The sequence below is a fragment of the Artemia franciscana genome, chromosome 2, assembly GCF_032884065.1.
Source record: "Artemia franciscana chromosome 2, ASM3288406v1, whole genome shotgun sequence".
In the NCBI taxonomy this organism is placed as follows: Eukaryota; Metazoa; Arthropoda; class Branchiopoda; order Anostraca; family Artemiidae; genus Artemia; species Artemia franciscana.
The window spans coordinates 51,599,174-51,622,985 of NC_088864.1; the positions used below are offsets into that span (position 1 = coordinate 51,599,174).

At 35.9% G+C, this 23,812-nt stretch overlaps 1 protein-coding gene across 1 annotated transcript; it reads left to right on the plus strand.

The window, feature by feature from the left end:
* On the plus strand, positions 1-23,812 carry LOC136035181 (transmembrane 9 superfamily member 2-like). Its single transcript, XM_065716757.1, has 6 exons — positions 1-157; positions 861-982; positions 11,526-11,648; positions 15,198-15,371; positions 16,863-17,007; positions 23,389-23,812. The coding sequence occupies exons 1-6, from the start codon at positions 1-3 to the stop codon at positions 23,595-23,597; spliced, it is 930 nt and encodes a 309-aa protein (XP_065572829.1). The 3' UTR covers positions 23,598-23,812.

A 23,812-nucleotide genomic window follows, 5' to 3' on the forward strand; every position in this document is an offset into this window, starting at 1 on the left:
ATGGGCTGTTTCCGGAGAGTATCCATTAGCGAGGTGGGCGGTATATTAAAGTGTGCTACTGGAGATCATCCGTTTGTAGTGATTTCTGAATTTGCATCTCAAATATGGCGATGTAATGAAAAGATGAATTTGATTCTTATTATAACCCTTTACCCCTGTAAGTTTTCTCTCTTTGCTCTATGATCTACATATTTCTTTCCAAAGATTTCAAACTATCATATCAAACTATCAACTATCATAGATAACAGTCTTTTTACGTAAGCCAATTGAATGAAATCTAAATTAATAGGAAGAAATTGGAATTGTCGAAAGATTCACTTCTGGATTTTCAAACCATGAGACAATCACGTACCTAGTGTTTTTCTTCATGGGGACTGGGCTGAAATTCCGGAAATGACCCAAAATAATTGAATTATATGGAAAAGACAAAAATAACGGTTTAAATTTTTTAGGAGTCTCGAGATATCAGGAGAGGGGAAGAGTTATAGACCCATTCAAGGCCGTTTCTTGAGGGGGGGGGGTAACGTTTTGACTCCCTTCCCCGGAATGTTTTCTCGACTCGTAAGAACAGCAAAAATGAATATAAACGCATTTTTGATGCGTTCTTAAAGTTTTTCTGTACCCTCCTGCTCTCGAAAAAATCCTTTGCAACCTATTCCCAATCCAAAAAAACCTGGGTTCAAGTCCTTGCTCCTTTATCCACGTTTGAATCAAAGCTTGAACTGTTGTCATTTCGGAATTTCCCCTCTTTTCTTTATCCTTTTTAGAATTAATTTATTCCTCCTTCGTAGTTCCTTTCAGGTTTGAACTGATTTTATTGTTTCCTGTGGACTTAATAAGTCGTTGCTTTTTTTTTATAGACAATATGCCTGTCACATGGCGTTATAACATAGAGTCAAATAGACAATACTGCAACAGGGGCTTTCCAATTGGCTGTTATATTGACCCTAAAGGGAGGAAATCAGAAGGATGTTACTTGTCAGTAAGTAGTTGATGGTGTTCTTTATGTTGTTTTACTGCTGATTCCTGTTTTTAACGATTGTTATGACCCATGTACTACAATTATGTTTTTTAACAATCCAATTGCAGTCACAATTATTATATAATTATTTATTATAATATCTTAATTATTATATCTTAATAATTAATTATTTATTAATAATTATAATAAGTTATGCAGTGGTTATTGTTATGTTTAATAATACTGTTGGTAACGATTGTTGTCATGCGTGTACTATATTTTTTTAAGTGTATTGTTAATGATGATTATCTTGTTGAAGAGCAGTTAAATTTTTCCCATTGTATGCAGAGACCAAATCTTTCGAGCACATTACAAAGAAGTATTCCTTTGTCAGGGGGGAGTGACCCCCCCCCCCTTATTTACGCCACTGAAGTTGTCAGATTACGGTGCTTGGTATGCGATAATAACGGTTTCCTTTTTCTGCTGTCATTTTTTGGAAGTGAATAATAGAATATTAATACAATTTTGAATAAAACTGTAAATTCAACTATTATATCCTGCCGCTTGTACTTTCTAGTTTTAACTCATTTATTTTTTTCTGTTTCTTCTTTCACTCTAATTCTTTTTTTTTCACTTTATTGAAAAATCTTTATGCTGATGCTTGACTTCATTTCTTTTTTATGCAAATTCACGAAACATTGAAGATACATAGGGATTAGTTTCAATCCCATAAATTTTCAGTTGCTTGGTTTGTTCAACCATAAAAAAGTTTCTTTTTATTTAAATGATTAATCAGAGTCTTGATATTCTTCACTTAATTACAGCGAAATGTTTGTCTGTATGACTAGGTATGATATTTGGCAGTATGTATGTATGTATGTATTTATAATCCAAATTTACAAAAAGGAAAAGATGAAGTACAATGAAAACAAAGAATAGAAAATCAGCACTCAGCACCGAAATTGCTTACGGACCGTATTTCAAACAGTAGGCTGTACGAAAAGTGTGGTTTAATCCCAATGTCTAGGGCACGTTTTGTGGATGAAGGATGAGAGATTGCTTAAGATTTTCCTTTTCGGTCAACCGTCTAGGGCTGAACGGAGGGCGGAACGTCCGCTTTCGATTTGGAAGGATGTCATAAAGGAAAATTTAAGGGAAATGAAACTTCTTGGGAGGGTGTAAAGAGGGAGCCGTTGAATAGATAAGGATGAAGGAAGAGCGTGTGTTGCTGTGTTGGCCTCAGGCAGCTTTGTGCTGCAGTGACTTGTTTGTTAGTCTAGTTAGTTACCGTGGCATAAGAACGACGGATTTTACTCCTTATATTTTCCAACATTAGTAACTGAAAGTGTATGCGGTTGACATCATACTTTTTTCTAAGTTGTACGTCACATGTGAAACTTCCATCGATTAATATCTAAACAGGCTAAATTGGCTACTTAGGTCTACTTTTGCAGTATTAGCAGTCTCTAATAAGTTTTCTTCTTCATTTAAATTCTCAAAGGTGTTTTCTATAGGGTGTTGGCTTGTGAGATGTTTCACACAGGCTAAATGGACTACTTAGGTCTACTTTTGCAGTACCAGCAGAATTTCTAATAAGTTTTCTTATTCATTTAAATTATCAAAGGTGTTTTCTATAGGGTGTTGGCTTGTGAGATGTTTCAAACAGGCTAAATTGGCTACTTAGGTCTACTTTTGCAGTACTAGCAGGGTTTCTAATAAGTTTCCTTCTTAATTTAAATTCTCAAAGGTGTTTTCTATAAGGTGTGTTTTGTGAGGTGTTGCAATCAGGCCAAATGCGCTATTTATTAGTTAATTATTAGTTAACATGCTAGGTTTTGGTAGAGGACAATAGAGCTTTTTTTTGTGTTTTCTTTATTTTAGGTTGTAAACTAAAAGGAAAGTTGTACTTTATTCAATTATTAATTAGTTGCAATAGTTAGTTAATTATTAGTTTATTAGGTTAATTAGTTAATTAGTTTATTAGGTTTATTAGTTAATTATTAATTATTAGGACAACAGAACTTGTATATGTTATTTTTGCCCTTTACTTTATAGTCTAAATTAAAGTAAAGTTGCAATTTACTGCAACTATTTATTAGTTGCATTAGTTAGTAAAATTATTAGATAATCATGCTAGGTTTTTGTGGAGGACAGCAGAAAGGGGAAAGCCCTACAGATAGGTAGAGTAGCTCCATAGGAGGCTTAGACCAAGTAGGACCTTGTCCCAGTGGGGCCCATAATAGAAACTGGGAAACCCTCCCCTGGGGGTCATAATTACAGGTGGAGGAGGAAGAAGGCCCCTCAAATGTACACTCAGCAGGGCCAACTGCGTTCACACGTCAGATGAGTTACAAACATTCTCCCAGTAATGGGTTAAATTGCATGGTGAAGCAGAACACCATCGTGGGAGGATCCTCTATAGGAGGACAACTGCGGCAGGGCGTAAGATCCAGATTTATGGACAACGGCCTCTGTAAAGGGCTGCCTCGACCCTTTCTGGGTACCTGCAAGACTGGGAAACTTGCGGTCAATTTTTCCCACTTGAGGAGTGGCACCCCTCGAGGAAATTATAGCCTAGTAAACAACACAGCACTCGTACGGGATTCTGATTATTGGATAATTTTCTGGGCTTGGTTTGTTTTGATGGGCGTTTTCGGGCTGAAAAACTTCTTCCTAGCTAATTTATCTACTATGGGCTGCCTCCCCGTAGTAGCATAATATTTGTAGGCATGAATATATAATGAGTAGGAGGTAATAGGCTTGGGACTGTCTGTGCAGGATTTCGACTCTTGTTGATAGAAGAGCATTGCTAAGTGCTGAAAACCATGTTGTGACCAAGATGGGTGCAGGATTGCACAAAGCCTCCAACTTACTGGAGGTCCCAGGGACTTCTTGCTGTCCGGTTCTAAGCCGGCTTAAGCGCTTCGGTGTAGACTTGAGAAGATATGTTGGTCCCCATCCTGCACTGGTATCCGGGATCACTGCTTTTCTTGAGGCCAAAATAATTTCAAAGATTTAAAGAACATGAAAATTGGAACTTGGAATGTTACGACGTTAAAAAATGACTATCGCATCGACATTTTGACTGACGAATTCAGACGGTTTGAACTGGATTTATTAGGAGTTTCAGAAACTCATATCCCAGGGGCAGGAAGCATGAAATTAGGTGACATAGAATTTGTTTACTCAGGCAGGAAGGATGGGGTACATAGACAGGGAGTAGGGCTCATGATGAAAAAGGAAGCTGCTAAGTCTTGTTTAGGCTGGGAAGGTATAAATAATAGAATATTAATTACTCATTTTATGACTAAAAAGTTTAGGGTATCAGTTATAGTTGTATATACCCCCATTGAACCAACTGATGGAGATACTAGTGACTCAGATGAATTTTACTTACAGTTACACGAGCAAATAGAGAGGGTACCAGGTAGAAATATGGTGTTTTTGCTAGGAGATTTTAATGCCCAGGTTGGTAGAAATAGGGATAGATGGTATCCTAGCCTAGGTAAATTTAGTGTAGGAAAAGAAAACAGTAATGGCTATAGGCTATTGCAATTTTGTAGGCATAACAACCTAGTTATAACCAATACGGTGTTTGGTCACAAAATGGCCCATAAGTTGACATGGTATTCACGTTATGGTAAGACAGCAAACCTTATTGATTATGTAATTGTAAACAGAAGACTAGCAGGATCAATACAAGATAGTAGGGTGTATAGAAGTACCGTTATTGATTTTAAAAGTAAAGATCACCATCTAGTAGTGTCTAAGGTTAATTTAAAGCTGAAATTTCGGAAGGGTAACTCCCTCCCGGAAAGTTATGATGTTGGTAGACTTCAGGATGAAAATTTGAGAAAAAAATTCCAGGAACAGTTGAGTACTAAACTTGAGGGTTTTAAATTTGACAATGTGGAAGATGGATGGAATAATTTCAGAAAAACAATTTGTGAAGTTGCTGATGGTGTCCTAGGGAAGAGTGCTAAGACAGCAACTAGGAATATTAGTGAAAAAGCTTTAGGTTTAATAGAGAGTAGAAGGGGTTTGTATAAGAATTATCTGAGTGATAGGTCGTATGAAAACAAAAGGAATGTAAAGAAAGTGGAGAAAGCATTAAAATATGAACTAAGGAGATGTGAAATGGAGGCGATGGATAAAATTGCTGAGGATCTGGAAGATGCGGCTAGACGGCATAATAGTAAAATATTATACTGGCATGTTAATAAATTGAAAGGGAGTCGTCAATCCGGACTAGTCCCAGTTAAAGATAGGAATGGGGCCACAATTAGTGATAAGGAAAAAGTTAAAGAAAGATGGGTGGAACATTTTGAGAATGTGCTAAACCGAAATACAGTTGCAGGAAAAGATATAGATGAAAATGAAAAAGTTTGTGATACCTTGGATGTGAAGGAAGATTTGTTTAGTGAGGAAGAATTAGTGACAATACTAGAAGCATTAAAAAATAATAAGGCCCAGGTGCTGATAGTATGATTAATGAGTTCCTTAAATATGGTGGCTCTGAGGTTAGGAATAAGCTACTGAAGATTATGAACATGATTTTTGAAAAAGGGGAAGTACCCAATGATTTTAGGAAAACCTTAATTAAACCACTGTATAAGAAAGGTGACAAGAGTAAGTGCCGTAATTATCGAGGCATTAGTCTGCTCTCTGTAGGTAGCAAATTACTGAGTAATATGATACTTTTTAGACTGAGACATGCTGTAGACAAAGTTTTAAGGGAAGAACAATGCGGTTTTGGAAAAGGTAGAGGATGTGTCGACCATGTTTTCACTCTTAGGTTAATAATTAAGAAGTCCCTTCGTTGTCAAACACCTATGGTCCTTAGTTTTATCGATTATGAGCAAGCTTTCGATTCTGTTGATAGAACAGCGTTAACAAAGGTCTTATCGTTATATGGTATACCAGAAAAATACATTAAAGTGATTTGCGCTATGTACGAGAATAATACTGCTGCATTTAAGGTAGGAAATGAGGTTAGCAACTGGTTTTGTATTAAATCAGGAGTTAAGCAGGGTTGTGTTCTATCCCCCTTTATATGGATCATTTTGATGGACTTCGTCTTAAGGAGCACAGGAAAGGCAATTGGAGACCATGGAATCAAATGGGGAGGAAGAACGCTCCTGGACTTAGATTATGCTGATGATTTAAGCATATTAGATGAAAGTGTGAGCAAAATGAATGAATTTTTAGAGGTTTTACGAGTTCAGGGTGCTAAAATAGGCTTGAAAATTAATGTTAAGAAGACTAAGTCACTAAGGCTAGGAATAAGTGAAGATGAACAGGTGACATTAGGTAACGAAAAGATTGATCAGGTTGGGAGCTTCAGTTACCCTGGTAATATTATTAGTAAAGATGGTGGGAGCAGTGAAGATGTTAAAAGTAGAATAGCTAAAGCTCAGGGTGTTTTTTCACAGTTAAAAAAAGTTTGGAAGAATAGAAAGATAAGCCTACAAACCAAGATTAGTATATTGGAAGCTACAGTGATGACAGTGGTCAAATATGGCTCTGAATCATGGGCACTCCGAAAAGCAGATGAAAATTTACTAGATGTTTTCCAGAGAAATTGCCTACGGAGGGTACCCGGCTGACTGACCGTATTTCAAACAGTAGGTTGTACGAAAAGTCTGGTTCAATCCCGCTTTCTGGGGCTATAATGAAAGAAAGGTTGAGATGGCTAGGCCACGTTCTACGGATGAAGGATAACAGATTACCGAAGATTCTCCTTTTTGGCCAACCGTCTGGGGCTACACGGAAAGCAGGTCGTCCTTGTCTGGGTTGGGAGGATGTCATAAATAAAGATTTAAAGGAAATGGAAACTTCCTGTGAGGGTGTAAAGAGGGAGGCTTTAAATAGATTAGGTTTGAGGAGGAGTGTGCGTAGCTGTGTTGGCCTCAGGCGGCTTGGTTCTGCAGTGAGTTATTAGTAGTAGTAGTAGTAGAGTTGTTTGTTAGTCTAGTTAGTTACCGTGGCATAAGAACGACGGATTTTACTCCTTATATTTTCCAACATTAGTAACTTGGTTTTCTGAAGATTCTCAATAATTAGAAGACCAAAACATGTCAACTTATCACAAGGCTTAACTTTAGTGTCATTTAAATCTGTAGTTACATTATCACCTTCAGTCGGACCTGACTCATTTACTTGTAATTGATTTCTACAAAATGAAGCTACCTACAAATGATGTGTTTTCTCTGAGTAAATTAACAGCAAAATGTTTTAATCAGTAAATGGGTAGTTCAGAGCTTTAACAGTAATCACGTGTTGATAACATAATAAGTTAGCCGGATGTCAATGTAGACATATCTATGTAACAGATAATTTAATTTGCTGTCTTGTGACACTGATTTTGTGTGATACTGTTCAAGTTGATTGGCTGTCGAAATGGACATTTAGGCAAAAGATTCAAACAAAATGAACAATTCGTCGACGTTCTGTTTTCAGTCCAGAATAAGATCTGTGAAAGTTGCAATGATCAGATTCAAACAGTGAATCGGATTATTTTGTAACATTAGCTACAAACTCTGAGCAATAAACAAAAGAGTTTTCGTATTTCCCTGGTTATTTTGTCTCTCAGTTAGTTGTTATTCAAAGCAAAATACCTCTAGTATTCCGTATATGAAGGGGTTACCTCAATACCTTGCTCTTCATGCTAAAGCTCTTAGCACTTTTAAAAATCTTCCTTTTCTAATTAAATGGCCCGTGTGTTTCAGGAGCCGTTCTTAAAAAATTGGGACAAACAGTCAAACTTTAGCGTAAAGAGCAAGTGACGATACACTTTTAGCACTGTAGGGTGGATTGATGACGAAACTTCTGGTTATCATGTTCATACTTTTTTTCAACTAATTGATATTGCATTGGAAATCGCGTTATATTTTTTTCGAAAATGACGACATTTTGATAAAAGGACGACGTCATTTTTGCTAGACGCTGCTATGATGTTTATACAATTTGAAACGGCTTTATAATTAAATGATGTCATACTGCCATGATGCATGGAAAAGAAGAATATAGATTGAAGATGCCAAAATATATCTGGGAGTTATGTCAATTCTCCAATGGAGCTTTTTCACATAAACGAATATTTAAAAAGAGAGACAGAATAATGACTGATAATACACAGGCTAAATTTGGTAATCTATTTAGACTCAGAACGACAAATATTTAGGCTACATTCAGTTACGTTACATAATAGTTGAGTTACTTAGTTCATTAACACTAGGGTCTTTCATACAGAGCCGGATTCGTTTTTTTTTTCATGAAGGATTGGGGGCAAAAGTAGATTTTTCTGCTCCCAACCGCACCACCAATATTGTGAAAATTGAAATTTCCGTTTATAGTGAATGTTGAACGTATTCCATGGGAAAATAGTGGTGCCGTTAAGTATCACTACTTTTGAAAGAAGCTGAATATTATTGAATAAAAAAAAAATGTAGCCTAAGCCTTGTAAAATGGTAGTGGGCTAGGCTAATCGAATGTAAAGGGTAACATTCATGAAATAAGTGTTTTCCCAACACCATTATCAAGTAATTTGTAGCAACAAACTGAAAGTAAAGAGTAACCTGGCCAATAGTAAAGGAAACTAAAAAAAATGGAATTTTAACAACAATAGGTGCATCAGAAGAATTTGCTTTTTATGCTGATTACAAACATATAAAATCTCATTAATTTTAATGTTACCCATCAAAACCTTAAGCGTGAAAGAATTTGCCTGGTTTTATAAAAAGGGGACATCCTTACTGTACGTAAACCATGGGCAATTCATAATTTACAGGCCTTTCCCCGCGGACTGTGGTGGGTCTTGTTACCACTAAAGACATAGTTATTGTATCTTTCAACTTTGCTGAACAAAATGACTATCTCAAAATTTTGATCGGACAACTTTGGGGAAAAAGAGGCTAGGAAGAGTTGCTAATTTTCCTTTAATCTATTCTGTTACATAAAAAGGGTACTAGAACTTTGAATTTCCGTTCGAATGTCCCCTCTCCCGATCTTTTAGGACTTTTTTTTGGTAAAATCGCCCTGAAAAAAACAAAACAAATATAACGTACATCTATGATCTTTCATCTCATCTGGTAAAAAAAAATGCAAATTTCATATTTTTAAACTTCTACAGTAGGGTTCTGATGCGCTGAATCTGATGGTATGATTTTCATTCGATTCCTTGGCTTTTAGAGGGTTCCCCCCCCTTTTTTTTCAAAATTAGACACATTTTCTCAGGTTCGTAATTTTTTATGGGCAAGACTAAATTTTATCAATTTTATATATTTTGAATCAACATAATAAGCTGATTCTTTTGATGCATCTATTGATATCAAAGTTCTATTTCTTAGGACTTTGGTTACTATTGAGCCGAGTCGCTCCTTACGTTACCACGAACTGTTATAATAGAACGGGCTGTTCAATTTAAATCAAAGTTATTGAGAGGCAACCTGTAATGTTAGGTTTTGGACCAAAATTTCACGGGTCTATGACCTTTTGGGGAGATGAGCATATTTAAATCATAGTCATCAAGGTATCTATCTTAATCATGGTTGCACCATTTTGTGCAACGTAGTAAAGAACGAAGTTCAGCTCATAGTAACCGAAACTTAAAAATGTTTTTGGAAAAAAAACTGTCAAGTGAGAGAATATTGTCATATGAAGTTGGTTCAGGATGATAACTGTAATTTCGATTAATCCAAATGTAAAAGTTTATTGTGACGACAAATTTTTGTGAACTTCTGAAGATAGTCTCAAAAACTTCAAAAGTGGTATCGAATCAGAATGAAAGTTGCACCATCCGTATCGTTATTGTCGATAAACCCATACAGGAAACTCACAGCCCCTCCCCCAACTTTAACAACAAAGAAAATCACTTTTTTTTGCATAGCCAACACTATTGTCTACCCTTTTTTTTCAATTGCTTATTTTACTTTTTTTTTTCTTCACTACAAGAGGGGCACTGGAACATCACAGAGACCTATGGCTAGGCTAAAAGGCCTAGTTGCTCTTGTATTAAAAAATTAAAATAAAATAACGCTTGAGAGCCAAATAATAGGCCCATGGATTTTGTTGAATTAACAGCCAGGTTGATCAATTCTATTTTATTTGGTTGATTTCCAAACAGAGTTTTTAATGTTTGATGAACTTTTTCTATGTTTGATGCCTTTTTCTATTTGTCACAATTGATCCTTATTTATAAGGTATACCCTTCTGATCGTACTAAGTTAAGAGCCAATGAGGCACTTCAGCGCTAAAATGTCGTGTAATGTTAAAAAAAAAGTAGGCTAGTTTAATTTGACCAAGATGTTTGTAATTTGAGCAAGATGTTAAGCCACTCCATAAGAGTTTATTTAAAGGTCTTGGAATAGTGAAAATGGCGTTTCAAATTTTTGATTTGTCGCTTCGAATTCTTTGGATTTCCCAAATTACTTTCTTTCTTTTTTTCTTATTATACAGGGTGGCCACATAGTCTAAATACATACAAATTTTATTTGATGATTCAACAAATAATAATAAAAAAAAAAAATCAACTGAAAGTAAGGAGCGTCATTAAAACTTAAAACGAACAGAAATTATTGCATATATAAAAGGGGCTTTCCCCTCCTCAATACTTCGTGTTTCACGCTAGTCTTTTAATGCTTTTAAAAATGGTTTTTATTGTTTTCTAATTAAATGGTCCTTGTGTTTTAGACATCGCTCTCAGAGAATTGGGATGTGAATCCAAGCTTTTAGCGTACTGAGCGTAAGGTATTGAGGAGTTGGCAGCCCCCTTTATGTACGTAATAATTTCTGTTTATTCTTTTCTGTTTCTGTTATAATTTCTGTTTTAAGTTTTAATGATTTCTTTTACTTTCAGTTGGAAAAAGATGTTTTTTTCTTTAATTTCTCATTAAATTTAAATAATACCAGGAAATTCAGTTCCCTCTCAATGGGAAATTGCCACCCCTCCGCGTAATTCTCTCCAAGGAAAGTTTTTCCCACGTAAAATAACCTTCCCCCGCCTGAAAAAATTTTCCCGGACAATTCCATTCTCGCTCAAAATTTCTTGCGCACAATTCCACCTGAAAAGTTCTTCTTAATACGGTTTCATGTGAAAAATACCTTAATTTTGATTGTTTTTAGATCATGCCTGAAATCTCCTTCCGTGGAAAGTTTTTCCGGGGAATCTGCCCCCTCCCCCTCTCAAGTAGATCCTCTAGACGATTCCAACCTGGCGAAAATTTCCCCCTGGACAATTACCCTTAACATTTCCACTGGTAAAATTGAGTCGGCAAAAAGAGAAAGTGAGAGAAATAAAAATAAACCTTCGTAAAGGAATTTTGGCAAATTCCCCTAGTGTAAAATTTCCCATGGAAAGTTTATCCCCCGCAAATTTCCTTCCCCACTCAAAAGTACTAACTCAATTCTTTCCTTCTTTAGACAGAGTCATCATTCTATCTGGGAATGAAAAATAACATAAATAAATAAAATATTAAGATTTGTGTGTATCCAGACTTTGTAGACACCCTGTACAACTCGACCCAATGATGAGAATAAGAAACTAAAGTCAGATGTGTTTTTACAGACTTCCAATTTCGACCAGAAAGACTCGTACTTTGTGTACAACCATATAGATTTGACAATCAAATATCATTCTGGTAAAACTGAGCCCTGGGGCACTGACCTTGGCGAAGGAGGAGGAAGAGTCGTCGGTAAGATTTTAACCTTGTAGCTTTCATTGGCTCCTTCCGTAAACAAAGCATTATTTACACGTAAGTCTAACCTGATTTATCCGTTCGTTTGTAGTTCTATCGATGATATTAAAAAGATTTAATACGAGGCATTCTTCTTTTACTACTTTTCATGAGGATTTTGAGGGGGATATTTGGTTAAGTCTTACAAGTAAATTTAGGCGTAAATGTACAGGTTATTACACTCTTATTTGAATCCAAGACACCCTCTCTAGGTGAAGTCTCCATTTAAAGTCATTCAGGAAGGGAGAATCCTTTCATACCCTTCTAGCCGGGTATGTGTGGTATTATTAAATACTGCTTCTTTTCGAAATAAATTATATATCATTACTATCTGAAAGGTATCTTGGTTTGGTTGCTAGGTGCCAGGGATTAGGGTATTAAAAAGGACCATTGAATTTTTTATGACAAGGTTGAATGATAATGCGCTAATTTAAAAACTAGGTGCGTACCGTTGGCTATTTCTAGTGTGGCAGATTATTGACAATGTTTTTGAAATACATAATCACTATCATGGGAATACATTGGCACCATCTATTATTTATGTAAGAGAGAATATATATTCTATTCAACACAGACTAATCTATGTTTAAATAGATTTTGTTTTTTAATATTATTGTAAGACTAATGACGAGTACAAACTGCATTCTATATTAACCTCGTTCTGGAATGTATTAAATAAAAAAAAAAACAAGTTTTTTTTAAACTGAAAGTAAGGAGCGACATTAAAACTTAAAACGAACAGAAATTACTCCGTATATAAAAGAAGCTGCTCCCTCCTCAAAGCCCCGCTCTTTGCGCAAAAGTTTGACTCTTTCTCTCAAATCTACTTTTTAAAACCGTGAAAAACTTTAGTGTAAAGATTGAGGCGTTGAGGAGGGAACAGCTTCTTTCATATACGGAGTAATTTCTGTAAGATTCTATGACTTTTAGGGGGTGTTTCCCCCTATTTTTCAAAATAACGCAAATTTTCTCAGGCTCGTAATTTTTGATAAGTAAGACTAAATTTGATTAAACTTATATATTTTAAATCAGCATAAAGATCCGATTCTTCTGATGTATCTATTAGTATCAAAATCCCATTTTTTAAGTTTCGTTTACTATGGAGCCGGATCGCTCCTTACTACAGTTGGTTATCACGAACTGTTTGATTTGCGCTACGTCACTGGTGTGAATGTGTCAGAGTATTGGGGGGAGTATCTGATGTCATTAAGGTTGGAGGGTTTCAAAGCAGAGGTAGGTACATTTCGGTAAGTAACATTTTGTGTTTAATTGTGTATTTGTGGGATTGTACCCTGATTCTCCCAAGCATCATTTTCTTTGTGATTTTCTTAATAATATCCCAGAATTCTCATGTAATTCACTTGTTCTGCAATTGCATAGATTTTGGTGAGCTCTGAAATGAAGAAATGCATAAAGAACTATTTTTGAAACTTCAACGATGCCGTGAGCCGCCATTGTTTTCTGACATTCCTGGACTGTACCTACTTTGACATGTTTGTATATTTCTAAGGGTGAGTATAACAGATTAGTCACTGAAATGGTATCTTCTTACAAATACGATTATTTTTTTTTATGCTTACTGTTTCGTAAGATTTTACTGACGTTTGGTAACATCTTACCAGTCATGTCGTATGATCTATTGAAAATTTTACTGATGTCCTGTATCTATAATAATTTTCTGAAGCTAAATAGAGATGATTTTAACGACATTAGATGTTCGATCAATAAGGTTTTTAAAAAAAATTAATACCAGGGTTTTAGATTTCATGCACATTATAATGCGAGAGGGTGTCATTAGTGTGTAGTGGGTTTTTATGGTGATAATCAAATCACGGAAGTACTCCAAATTTGTCTACAAGGATCACCAGTCATCTGTTTCATCCGGTATAAGGTAAAGGTAACAAAACAAAAATAAACATTAAAACACCCACATTAGTTGCTAATTTTCACCAAATATTTCATTAAAAAGTTGTTTTTGGTTCCTATAACAGGATTTTAACTATCAAGCACATGACAACACCAGAAGGGTGTCATTTGTGTGTTGGGAATCTTTGTTATTATCATCATTTCTTTTTTTTCCCTGCACTTGACATTCAGCCATTCTTTCCTTTCAAACATTTCTTCTCTGTCCTTTCAGCTTCTTATTGGAATCAGAAAATTTATCAGATCATCATTCCCACACATTGGACCAACTAACACACAGTTGCAAACAAACTTGCTCGGAATAAAAAAAAAGGGATCTCTTGCTCCTCCTTCGTCTCCTCAAAAGGGGAAGAAGCATCAACAACATTCATCAACAATGTCATAAGCTAGTTAAAGTATGCCAAGGTCTCTTACATGCTAAGCAATATTACTTTCCCTCTGTCCCTCGTGCATAGTAGTACTACCAAAAATTAGGAGGTTTACCACCCTGAAACTCTACGAACAGATTAGGATTTCTTAAACTCGATTAAGAAACAGTAATTTTGACGACTTCCAAGAGGCAAGCAATTTCAGAGCAATAATTGTTGGAGATTGTCGCTAAATTCTACAATTGTTTGGAAAAGTGTAGGTTTACAAAATCGTATTAAGTCAAAATTCGGCTGACATGATGACGTCAATTTTTCAGATGATTAATTATGCTTAGGATTAATAATTTTTTGTCCAGCAAGTAAATTATAAACAACAGTCATAACGGGGGCCCGACCGATATGGATTTTTGGGTCCGAAACCGATACCGATATATTGGTATCGCATAAAAACGATACCGATGTAATTTGCCGACAAATTCCCCTCCAGAAAAAAAGACCTAACCCGAAGTTTAAACCCTGCATTTTCCCTCTGTATTCATATTCACACGTTTCTCCCTGGGCTATCAAAAACCAAATAATAGCCTGAATAATTCACCTCGGATCCGAAATAATGCAAAAAAGATTTATTTAGAAAAGATTTAGAAAAACAATAAAATGTAATAAAGTTTTGGTCTGGACGGGGCTTAATGAGTCCAGTCGAACTGTGGCAAGCTGTAATGCAGAAAACACTACTTTTCAGTATTTTATCCTTTCAGAGACCTTCGTTTGTCATCATAAGTGCTCTCAACTGTGCTGAAAACTTCTTCGCTTGGGAAGAAGCAGAGATACTTCCGAGCATTCTGTACCGGTCTCTTGAAACGAATGTTATTATTTCGCCACCACTGTAACGTACAAGCTGTCCCTACTCTCCTTCATTTTGGGTTTTCCTCCTCCTTTTTGCAGTTCCTAATTTTGTTTCTTCCAATGTGTTTATTCTTGTAACCACCTTTAATCGTTATTGAGTGCCTCTTGGTTTAGGGGGGTCGCTGCTTGTATCTGGGATCCAGGAGACAAGCAAGAACAACTTTTCTGGCTATATCTTCGCGAACTCACCATATACTTCAAACGTTGCTGCACCTGGTGTGTATTGACAAATATTAAGCCCTTCCTCTTTGGATGCTATCATGAACGTATTTTAAACTATTTTTAGGCCAAATTTTCTTTTTTCTTTAGGAGACAGAGACAAAATGGAGCTCAAGATGGGATTACTTACTTGATTCAATGCCAAATTCAAACATCCAGTGGTTCTCTATTTTAAATTCCTTGGTGATTGTCTTGTTCTTGTCTGGAATGGTTGCGATTATCCTTTTGAGGACACTCCACAAAGATATTGCCAGATACAACCAGGTTTGATTCTTGTATACAGATAGAAAAAAAGATGAGGGGCCGAGTTCTTGCTACTTTTAGCTATGTAATCTATTCTTTTATTCTAAAAATTGGCGTGACCTAAGATATCAGCAAAATATAACCGAGAAATCTAGAATAACTTGGCCTCTATTCTTTTTCGTATCTCTATGGACTCGTGTCTTGTTTTTTTTTTTTTTTTTTTTTTTTTTTTTTTTTTTTTTTTTTTTTTTTTTTTTTTTTTTTTTTTTTGTATGTTCATGTGTATGTGTGTGTGTGTGTATATATATATGTGTGTGTGTATGTGTGTATATATATGTGTGTGTGTGTTTGTGCGTTTGAATTCTGTTTGAATTGAAAGAAGTATCCAAATGAGGATATTTATTTCAATTCTATGTGATTATAACCAGAGATCTTGTTGCTTGGACTTTTTTTTATGGTGATGGCGTTGTATCTTGATGATTTTTTCTGCTGATAATATAGTGAATGTCTTTTGAGATAAGACGCTGAAAATTGCACTTACGATTTTTGATGAAGGAGGAGCACTTGAAGATTTATGGCATTCATTCATTAAACTACTTTACGTGGTAAGAGTTAATGTAGTAATTGTAGAGGCATTGGATCGATTTTAGTAGAAGGCAAATTACTTAGTATGGTTGTACTTATTAGAATAAGAAATTTTGTACATAACATTTTAAGAAATGAATAATGTGGTTCTAGGAAGGGAAAGGTATGCCTTGAGCATACCTTTCTGTATGGTTAGGTTAGTAACTGAGAAATTTGACTCGCCTAATAGAGAAGTTTTGATGAAGGTCTTATCCTTATATTGTATACAAGATAAGTACGTTAAAGTGGTTGGTACTATGGTCAAGAATAATATAATTGTTGTTATAGTTGGGTTATTAGTTGGATTGACATAAAAGGAGGTGTTAAGTAGGGCTGTTAAGTCATCCCAATTTACTTGTGATATTTTTATGGACATTACGCTAATAGTTTGGGAGTTCCGTGTTCAAGGCTGGTTTGGAAACCAGTGTTAGATAGACTGGGTTGCATAAATTCAGAACAAACAAGAGTATGATATTAGGCAACAAGAATGCCCACCAAGTTTGACTTGGATATGTAGTATTATTAATAAGGACGTTGAATGCAGCAAAAATATGAAAAAAAAAATATAAAATTGCAGTTGTAGGTTTTTTTGTTCTAAGAATAGGAAGGAAAGTCTGGAAGTTTAGGATGTTTTAAGCTACATGAGTAGCAGTTATCACGTATGATTCTGAAGCCTCGGGGCTTCATGAAATTTTAGCATAAGGGGGGCTTAAAACGTACTTTATAACCGTCTTGCTCATTGTGCTTTATTGCTATATTCAGATTCGAGTTTAACTTGTATCGAGGTGTTAAGAATAAGGGTTAGTAAAAAAAAAATACGTCCCTCCTCTCAGAAGATTCTGTAGGTGCTCGTGGTATATTTTGTTTATATTTGTTTACTATCTGTAGATTGATTCTGGTGACGACGCTCAAGAAGAATTTGGTTGGAAATTGGTCCATGGTGATGTCTTCCGACCACCTAGGAAGGGGATGTTACTGTCTGTCTTCGTTGGATCTGGTGTACAAGTTTTTCTTATGACTCTTATCACTTTAGGTATGACTATGACAAACTTATCTCTTTGTTTTACAATTTGTCAACCTAACTTATATCACTAGTTTCGAAAGTAAATATAAATAAATCACTTAAATAATGTGCCACAAAAACAGTTAACTGAATTTTCTCGCCAAATATGTAGGTATTAAAGTACTTATTAGCTCCAATTGTTGACTGATGTGTCAAAAACCTCTAAATTGCTTTGTCATAATCACTGTTTGTCAAAATAACTGTTGTAAATGTCGCTCAGAACGGTAGTGTGGCGAAATTGGGCTCATTATATTCTTGGAAACTTGAAAGTATATTGAGAGCAGAAAATTCTTTCAGGACCAATTGATTCGAACAAGGTATACTAGTCCAAGTTGCAAAATTTCATAATTAGAGGCATACAGTTGGCCCTTTTTTTGTAATTTGCGAATGTCGTTTTGATAAATGTCATTTGCGCTTTTTGGAAAACGTACATGACTTACGAAAAGGTACGAGTGACTTATTCTCGTTTCACAGCCCTTTTCCCTGATTTTCAAAGTAACCATAGAACATCCAGTGACTGTGCTTACATCAATAAATGGAGGGAAAAAAATTAACTTTCATTCGCTATATCAATACATCTCCAAGCATAGTTGAATTGTTCTTAAAGCTTGTTAGAAAAACGTGACTTACCCACAGCAGAAGGATTTTATTTTCATTACGTTATTTTCAATTGAGAATTTTTCTTCTTGTTGGTGACTCATCTTTACCAACAAACGCTTGTACCAACCAGTATCCATTACAGATGTCTCGGACACAAATTCATCTATGTATCATTTACAGAGAAAAGTTTATTCTGGGTTTTGTGAAGTTGGCAACGTGACTTGCACAGGTGACTTACACTCGCGTTTTTGGTGCTGTGAAAAAACATTTAAATGTTTGATTTATTTTGTTAACTTCGACTTTAAAAACTAGGGACAAAACTAAAGGAGTACTTATCACTTTCTTTCAAGCATCACTAGTGATTTGACATGGAAACCTGTAACTGAAAGACTTCCCATCAATAACAGGACAGAGCAGAATCTGGACCACTCTAGAAAGTTCAATTTTATCACGGTTATTGGCATGAAACTTGAAACAGCACAGAGAAGCACCAGCTTTTCTGACGAAGATCACTTCAACAGAATATGGACGAAGTGTATCAATCATTCCAACATAAACTTTTTCACAAATACTTCCTCTTTTCCCTTTCAACTCATAAGCAACTGTGATGAACATACCCGCCATTAAATGCTTGTGCTGAAATCCATCAGTTGGTGCCTTGAGGGGAGTTTCACTGTCATCCTTCTCTTCATTGGCGTTTGCGATTTCGGGTTCGCTTGGACCTTCAACTGCAGTCTCCGATGGTCCAGTATCATGAACTGTATGGAAGTGCCCATCTGATGAGATGGATGAAAGGACGGAATGAAATTTCAAGTGGAGTGTCTTCTCACTGCATGGAGTGGCAAAATGAATCTTGTGCGTTTTCAAAATTAGCTGTTTCCTTATGGCGGACCAGCGTGAGGATTCAAGAGATGATTGGATACCTTCAAGTCCTGAACTGGCGAGGTAAAGGACCATAATAGAAGTCTCGTCTATTTTCAGGGCTTATAGAACTGTTCAGCAGTGTTAACAATAACTTGGCCTGGCAAAGTCTTCAGCCAAACCTTTCGCTTTACTTCGGCTTCAAGACCATCCATGGGACCTTTGCCGTGAGCTGTTACTGAAAACGATCTAGTTCCAGGACACCCATAATCTGATGTGTGATGAACAAGTGCACCAATCATGTAGCGATTCTTGTACTGACTGGCAGCACGGTCACTCCTCTGATGTATAATGCTAGGTTGGAAATGATGTGTACGAAAATGGTCGACACAAATCTTGGTACAAGCTGCAACAGCATTCTTGTTATGAGTTAGGTCATCACTTACGACTGCACAGCTCAAATGTGCAAGACCCCCATTCAGACTACTGTAGTAGATAACACATGTGAAGATTGGCCCCTCTTAGAGTTTCTTTTACTTTCCTAAGCTCATAGTGCTGGCGATGCGCGTTATAGAGATGAAGGGAAATTTTTTTTTAGGGGTTCTTTGAGGCACATAAAAACTTCTTTAGCAGAGCCTTTCTTTAGCCAGATCTTTCTCTAACATACAACATAAGTAAACTTTGCTTTCTCTTTACTCGTGACTCGTGACAAAACGTGGCTTACACTCGACACTTTGAGTATGTCACGTTTTTTCACCCTGTGGTAATCAACCTCTCACATGGGAGCCGCTGGTCTTACTGACTGTTTCGTTGCACATCCTATATCGTGGAGGGATTCGTCAGAGCCGAGCAGGCTGTGACTCGATTCTGCTTTAATCTGTGTTTTGGGTGAAAACATTACGTGCTCAAACGTGACTTACCCTCGCAGTAAAAATGGGTGGCTTAAGATGAGTAGTCAAAAGTTTGTTTCATTAAATGGCGATTGTTGCAAGAACAACAGTTAATTATGTTATCTAATGATGGCTCTGGTTTTAGATTTTTTCCAAAAGTAATTATAAGCGATATTTCTCATATTGCCGGACCGGTTCGCAAGTGTAAGTCACGATAATTTTTCTTTTGTTATATAAAAAGCTCATTTACCGCCCTTTTGCTTCTATTATTTTAAAAATGAACTTCACCACCAAACAATTTAGATTCTTACCTTTCTAATGATGTATTCACATGTCCAAAATTATAACTTTTAGAATTTAGACCATGTGTCTGAAATACTGTGTTTTCACCCATAATATTCATTAACTTGATTAGCCATTTAAGTTTTTGTTAGTTTTGGGTTTCATTTATTTATTTATAGTAATTTTGATCTTTTTCAGTAGACTTGTCTTACATTATTCCTGCTCTTCTTACATTTTAATATCCCTCTTTGGTTTTCTTAGAAATCTTGTTTAGAAGATTTGTTTTTAATGTATAAAAAGAAATGATTATATTAACTAGTTTCATATTTATATAATACTGTATAATTATGTCATATTGATATTTGATAATTTAGTTTATCTAAAAAATAAAGTTATACTTAAACAAATATAAACAAACAGCATTATGGGCCTTGCCTTGTTGAGATTAAATAAAAAAAACAAGTTTTTTTAAATGAAAGTAAGGAGCGACATTAAAACTTAAAACGAACAGAAATTACTCCGTATATGAAAGGGGCTTTTCCTCCTCGACACCCCGCTCCTTACGCTAAAGTTTTTTATTGTTTTAAAAAGTAGAGTAGCGAGAAAGAATCAAACTTTAGCGCAAGGAGCGGGGTGTCGAGGAGGAAAAGCCCCTTTCATATACGGAGTAATTTCTGTTCGTTTTAAGTTTTAATGTCGCTCCTTACTTTCATTTAAAAAAACTTGTTTTTTTTATTTAATTTCTGAAAGTTTTTTAATTAATGCATGTCTGATTTTGGCTCTCCGTACATAAATTATTAAAATGAAATTTGCATATTAATTCTTTTTTTTGGCTAAATGGCTTTCTCTTAGTTTTGATCAGACGATTTTGAGAAATAAGGGGTGGGGAAGGAGGTCTTGTTGCCCTTCAATTTTTTGGCTACTTAAAAAGGCACCTAGATCTTTTATTCTTAACGAACGTTTTTATTAGTAAAAAAAATACGTAACTTAAGAATTAACTTACGTAACAAACTTTTATATTCTTATATTTTTGATTATATATATGAGGGGGCTGGTCCCCTCGTTAATACCTCGCTCTTCACACTAAATCTTGTTTTATCCCAATTCTTTAAGAATGTCCCCTGAATCAGAAAGGCCGTAGAATAAATAGTTGAAATTATTCAAAAAAATTTTAGCATAAAGAGTGAAGTGTTTATCTCCTCCTAAATACCTCGCTCTTTATGCTAAAGTATTTTTAGAACCCCTCATATGCGTAATAATCTCTGTTCCTTTTTAAGTTTTAATGCCTCTCCTTACTTTCGATTGAAAAAACTTTTTCATGTTTATATTTTCATTGTTTTTTTTCATAGTAATGCTAGAAAGTCCTGCGCCCTTTTCATTGAATTTCTCTTCCCCCATGAAATATTCCTCCAAGGAAAGATCCTCCCATATAGCCCCCTCCCCTGAACCCCACACCCAAACCAAAAAATACCCCTGATAACGTCGGTACACTTCCCAGTAACCATTACTGTATGTAAACATTGGTCAAAGTTTGTAACTTGCAGCCCCTCCCCCAGGGACTGTGGGGGGTAAGTCATCCCCAAAGACATAGTTATTATGGTTTTCGACTATGTGGAACAAAATGGCTATCTCAAAATTTTGATTTGTTGACTTTGGGAAAAAAATGAGCGTGGGAGGGGGCCTAGGTGCCCTCCAATTTTTTTGGTCACTTAAAAAGGGCACTAGAACTTTTCATTTCCGTTAGAATGAGCCCTCTTGCAACACTCTAGGACCAATTGGTCGATACGATGACCCCTGGGAAAAAAAAAAAACAAAACAAAAAAACAAATAAACACGCACCCGTGATTTGTCTTCTGGCAAAAAATACGAAATTCCACATTTTTGTAGATTGGACCTTGAAATTTTTTCTATAGGGTTCTCTGATACGCTGAATGCGATGGTGTAATTTTCGTTAAGATCCTATGACTTTTAGGGGGTGTTACCCCCTATTTTCCAAAATAAGGCAAATTTTCTCAGGCTCGTAACTTTTGATGACAAAGATTAAATTTGATGAAACTTATATATTTGAAATCAGCATAAAAATTTGATTCTTTTGATATATCTTTTGATATCTCTGTTCAGCTGAAGACAGCCAATGCACATTTGACGCAAACAGTAAACGTTGTATTTAGTTGTGTTGCGAGAGCAACACTTTGGTTTTGTCGTGTTTTTTTTTTTTTTTTTTTTTTTTTTTGTTCCTAGCACCCCGATTTCAGCTTATTGCTAGAAAGTGGTAAGGGTCTAACCTCTGCGGTTTTTACGGAAAGTGTGGACCTTAGGCCGGATTGATGAATATGACTTTACATTTTGGAAAGCTTCGTAGAACTCTTGCCTGGGGCCAAAAAGGATGGTTTTTGCTTGTCCTTGAGCCAGAGCCTATAGTGTGTGAAGTGAAGAGGAGTTGTACAGCCTATGTCAGAAAGGACTATCTGAAGTTATGCAGCCAAGCTTTCGTTTCATCAAACCATGTTTCTGCTTTCGAGTGGAAAGCTCCGTTCTAGCAGGCAAGCAGGCAGGCACCAGTTTCAAATTGAAGATGGACTAAAATCTATAAGTGTTTATATATGCAACAGTTACCCTGCCCCACAGCGAATATATCTTCTTTGAGTGATAAATAGAAAAATTTAGAGAAGCAAAAAAGCGGCATTTTCCCACGGGTCCGAAAGTGCTGCCGTGATTTCGGCTGAGTTTATCATTCGGTTTTTCGCACTTGGGATTGCGGTAGAGAAATGGTATCAGATGTGCCTCTTAAACTTTAAAAGTTCTCTCATTGCTAAAGAAATTAGAGTTTATCCTTTGCTCCTTTCTAAGTGATGACGTTAGAAAGTTGGCCTACGGCAAAAAAGTCAACTTTTGAACTAAGACAGATAGATTTTTTTTTTCGACGGCAGTCGATAGCTCTTGATGAGCTGATTAAAGTATATGTCATCCATTTTTTTGTACAAAAATTCCTTCATGAGATATACCAGTTTGAAAGTTTAAAGGGGTTGACAACTTCAGTAGTAAGGTACACACTGAAACCAAAAATAGGCCGATACCAATTGTGAGACATATAGGGGAGTTGTAAGCAACAGTCGGCTGTTAGCTCATAATCATCCTCGGCAATGAGGGGTTCGCAACTATTACTAGTTGGTGTACCTATTTTTTGTTTCCGTTGTATTTGATGGTAAGACCAATTTGGTTCCAGTGGTAAGACATGTAGGGGACTTGTAAGTAATAATCGACTGTAAGGCTACAATCATCTTTAGCAATGAGGAGTTTGCAACTTTTGCGATTTGGTGTACCTAGTATGTATTTTAGCATCCTTACAGATTAACAACTTCAGCGTTTAGTCGCAGCGAGGAAACAAAACCAAAGTGTTGCTCTCGCAACACTTTACTCGGCGAAGCCGAGCAAAGGTTGCCGCAACACCTCACGTTGCCCATGCAACGTAGATCTAGTTTTGTTTTAGTTTTGTCCGTGGTCTGGAAAATTCTCATCTGAGGTTTTTTTTTGTATTTCTTTGACATAATGCTGTTGTGGTTTTTGTTAATATTTGAATTTCATCTTTTTTCCCTGTTTAAGCGTGGTTCTGAAATAATATTTCTAGAAGGTTAGAGACTAAAGCTTAACATCTTAATATAAGGTAAAAAAAAAAAATGTTGCTTTTGTTAATTATAATTTTGATTTTGCCTTTCAGTTTTTGCTTGTCTTGAATTTTTATCGCCTGCTAATCGAGGTGCATTGATGACCTGTGCAATGGTACTGTTTGTGTGTATGGGTACTCTAGCTGGCTACGTATCAGCAAGAATTTACAAATCCTTTGGAGGAGAAAGGTGGAAGATGAACGTTCTTCTTACTTCCATGCTCTGTCTAGGGTATATACAAAGTTTCTTTACTTTTGTATGATTTGAATGACGGTCAGATGATTTCGGGTGGTGGGTTTTACGTGTGGACACCAATGGAGAAAGGTGAGGGCTATGGTTCCCTCCCTTGGATTAAAAAAATAAATACTTTTTTTGGTATTTTCATTGAAAAATCGATAAAACAAAATAATTACCATCCTCATTCGACTGGAAGCTTATTGCTTATAAATATTAATAACTCAATTAGGGACCTATACG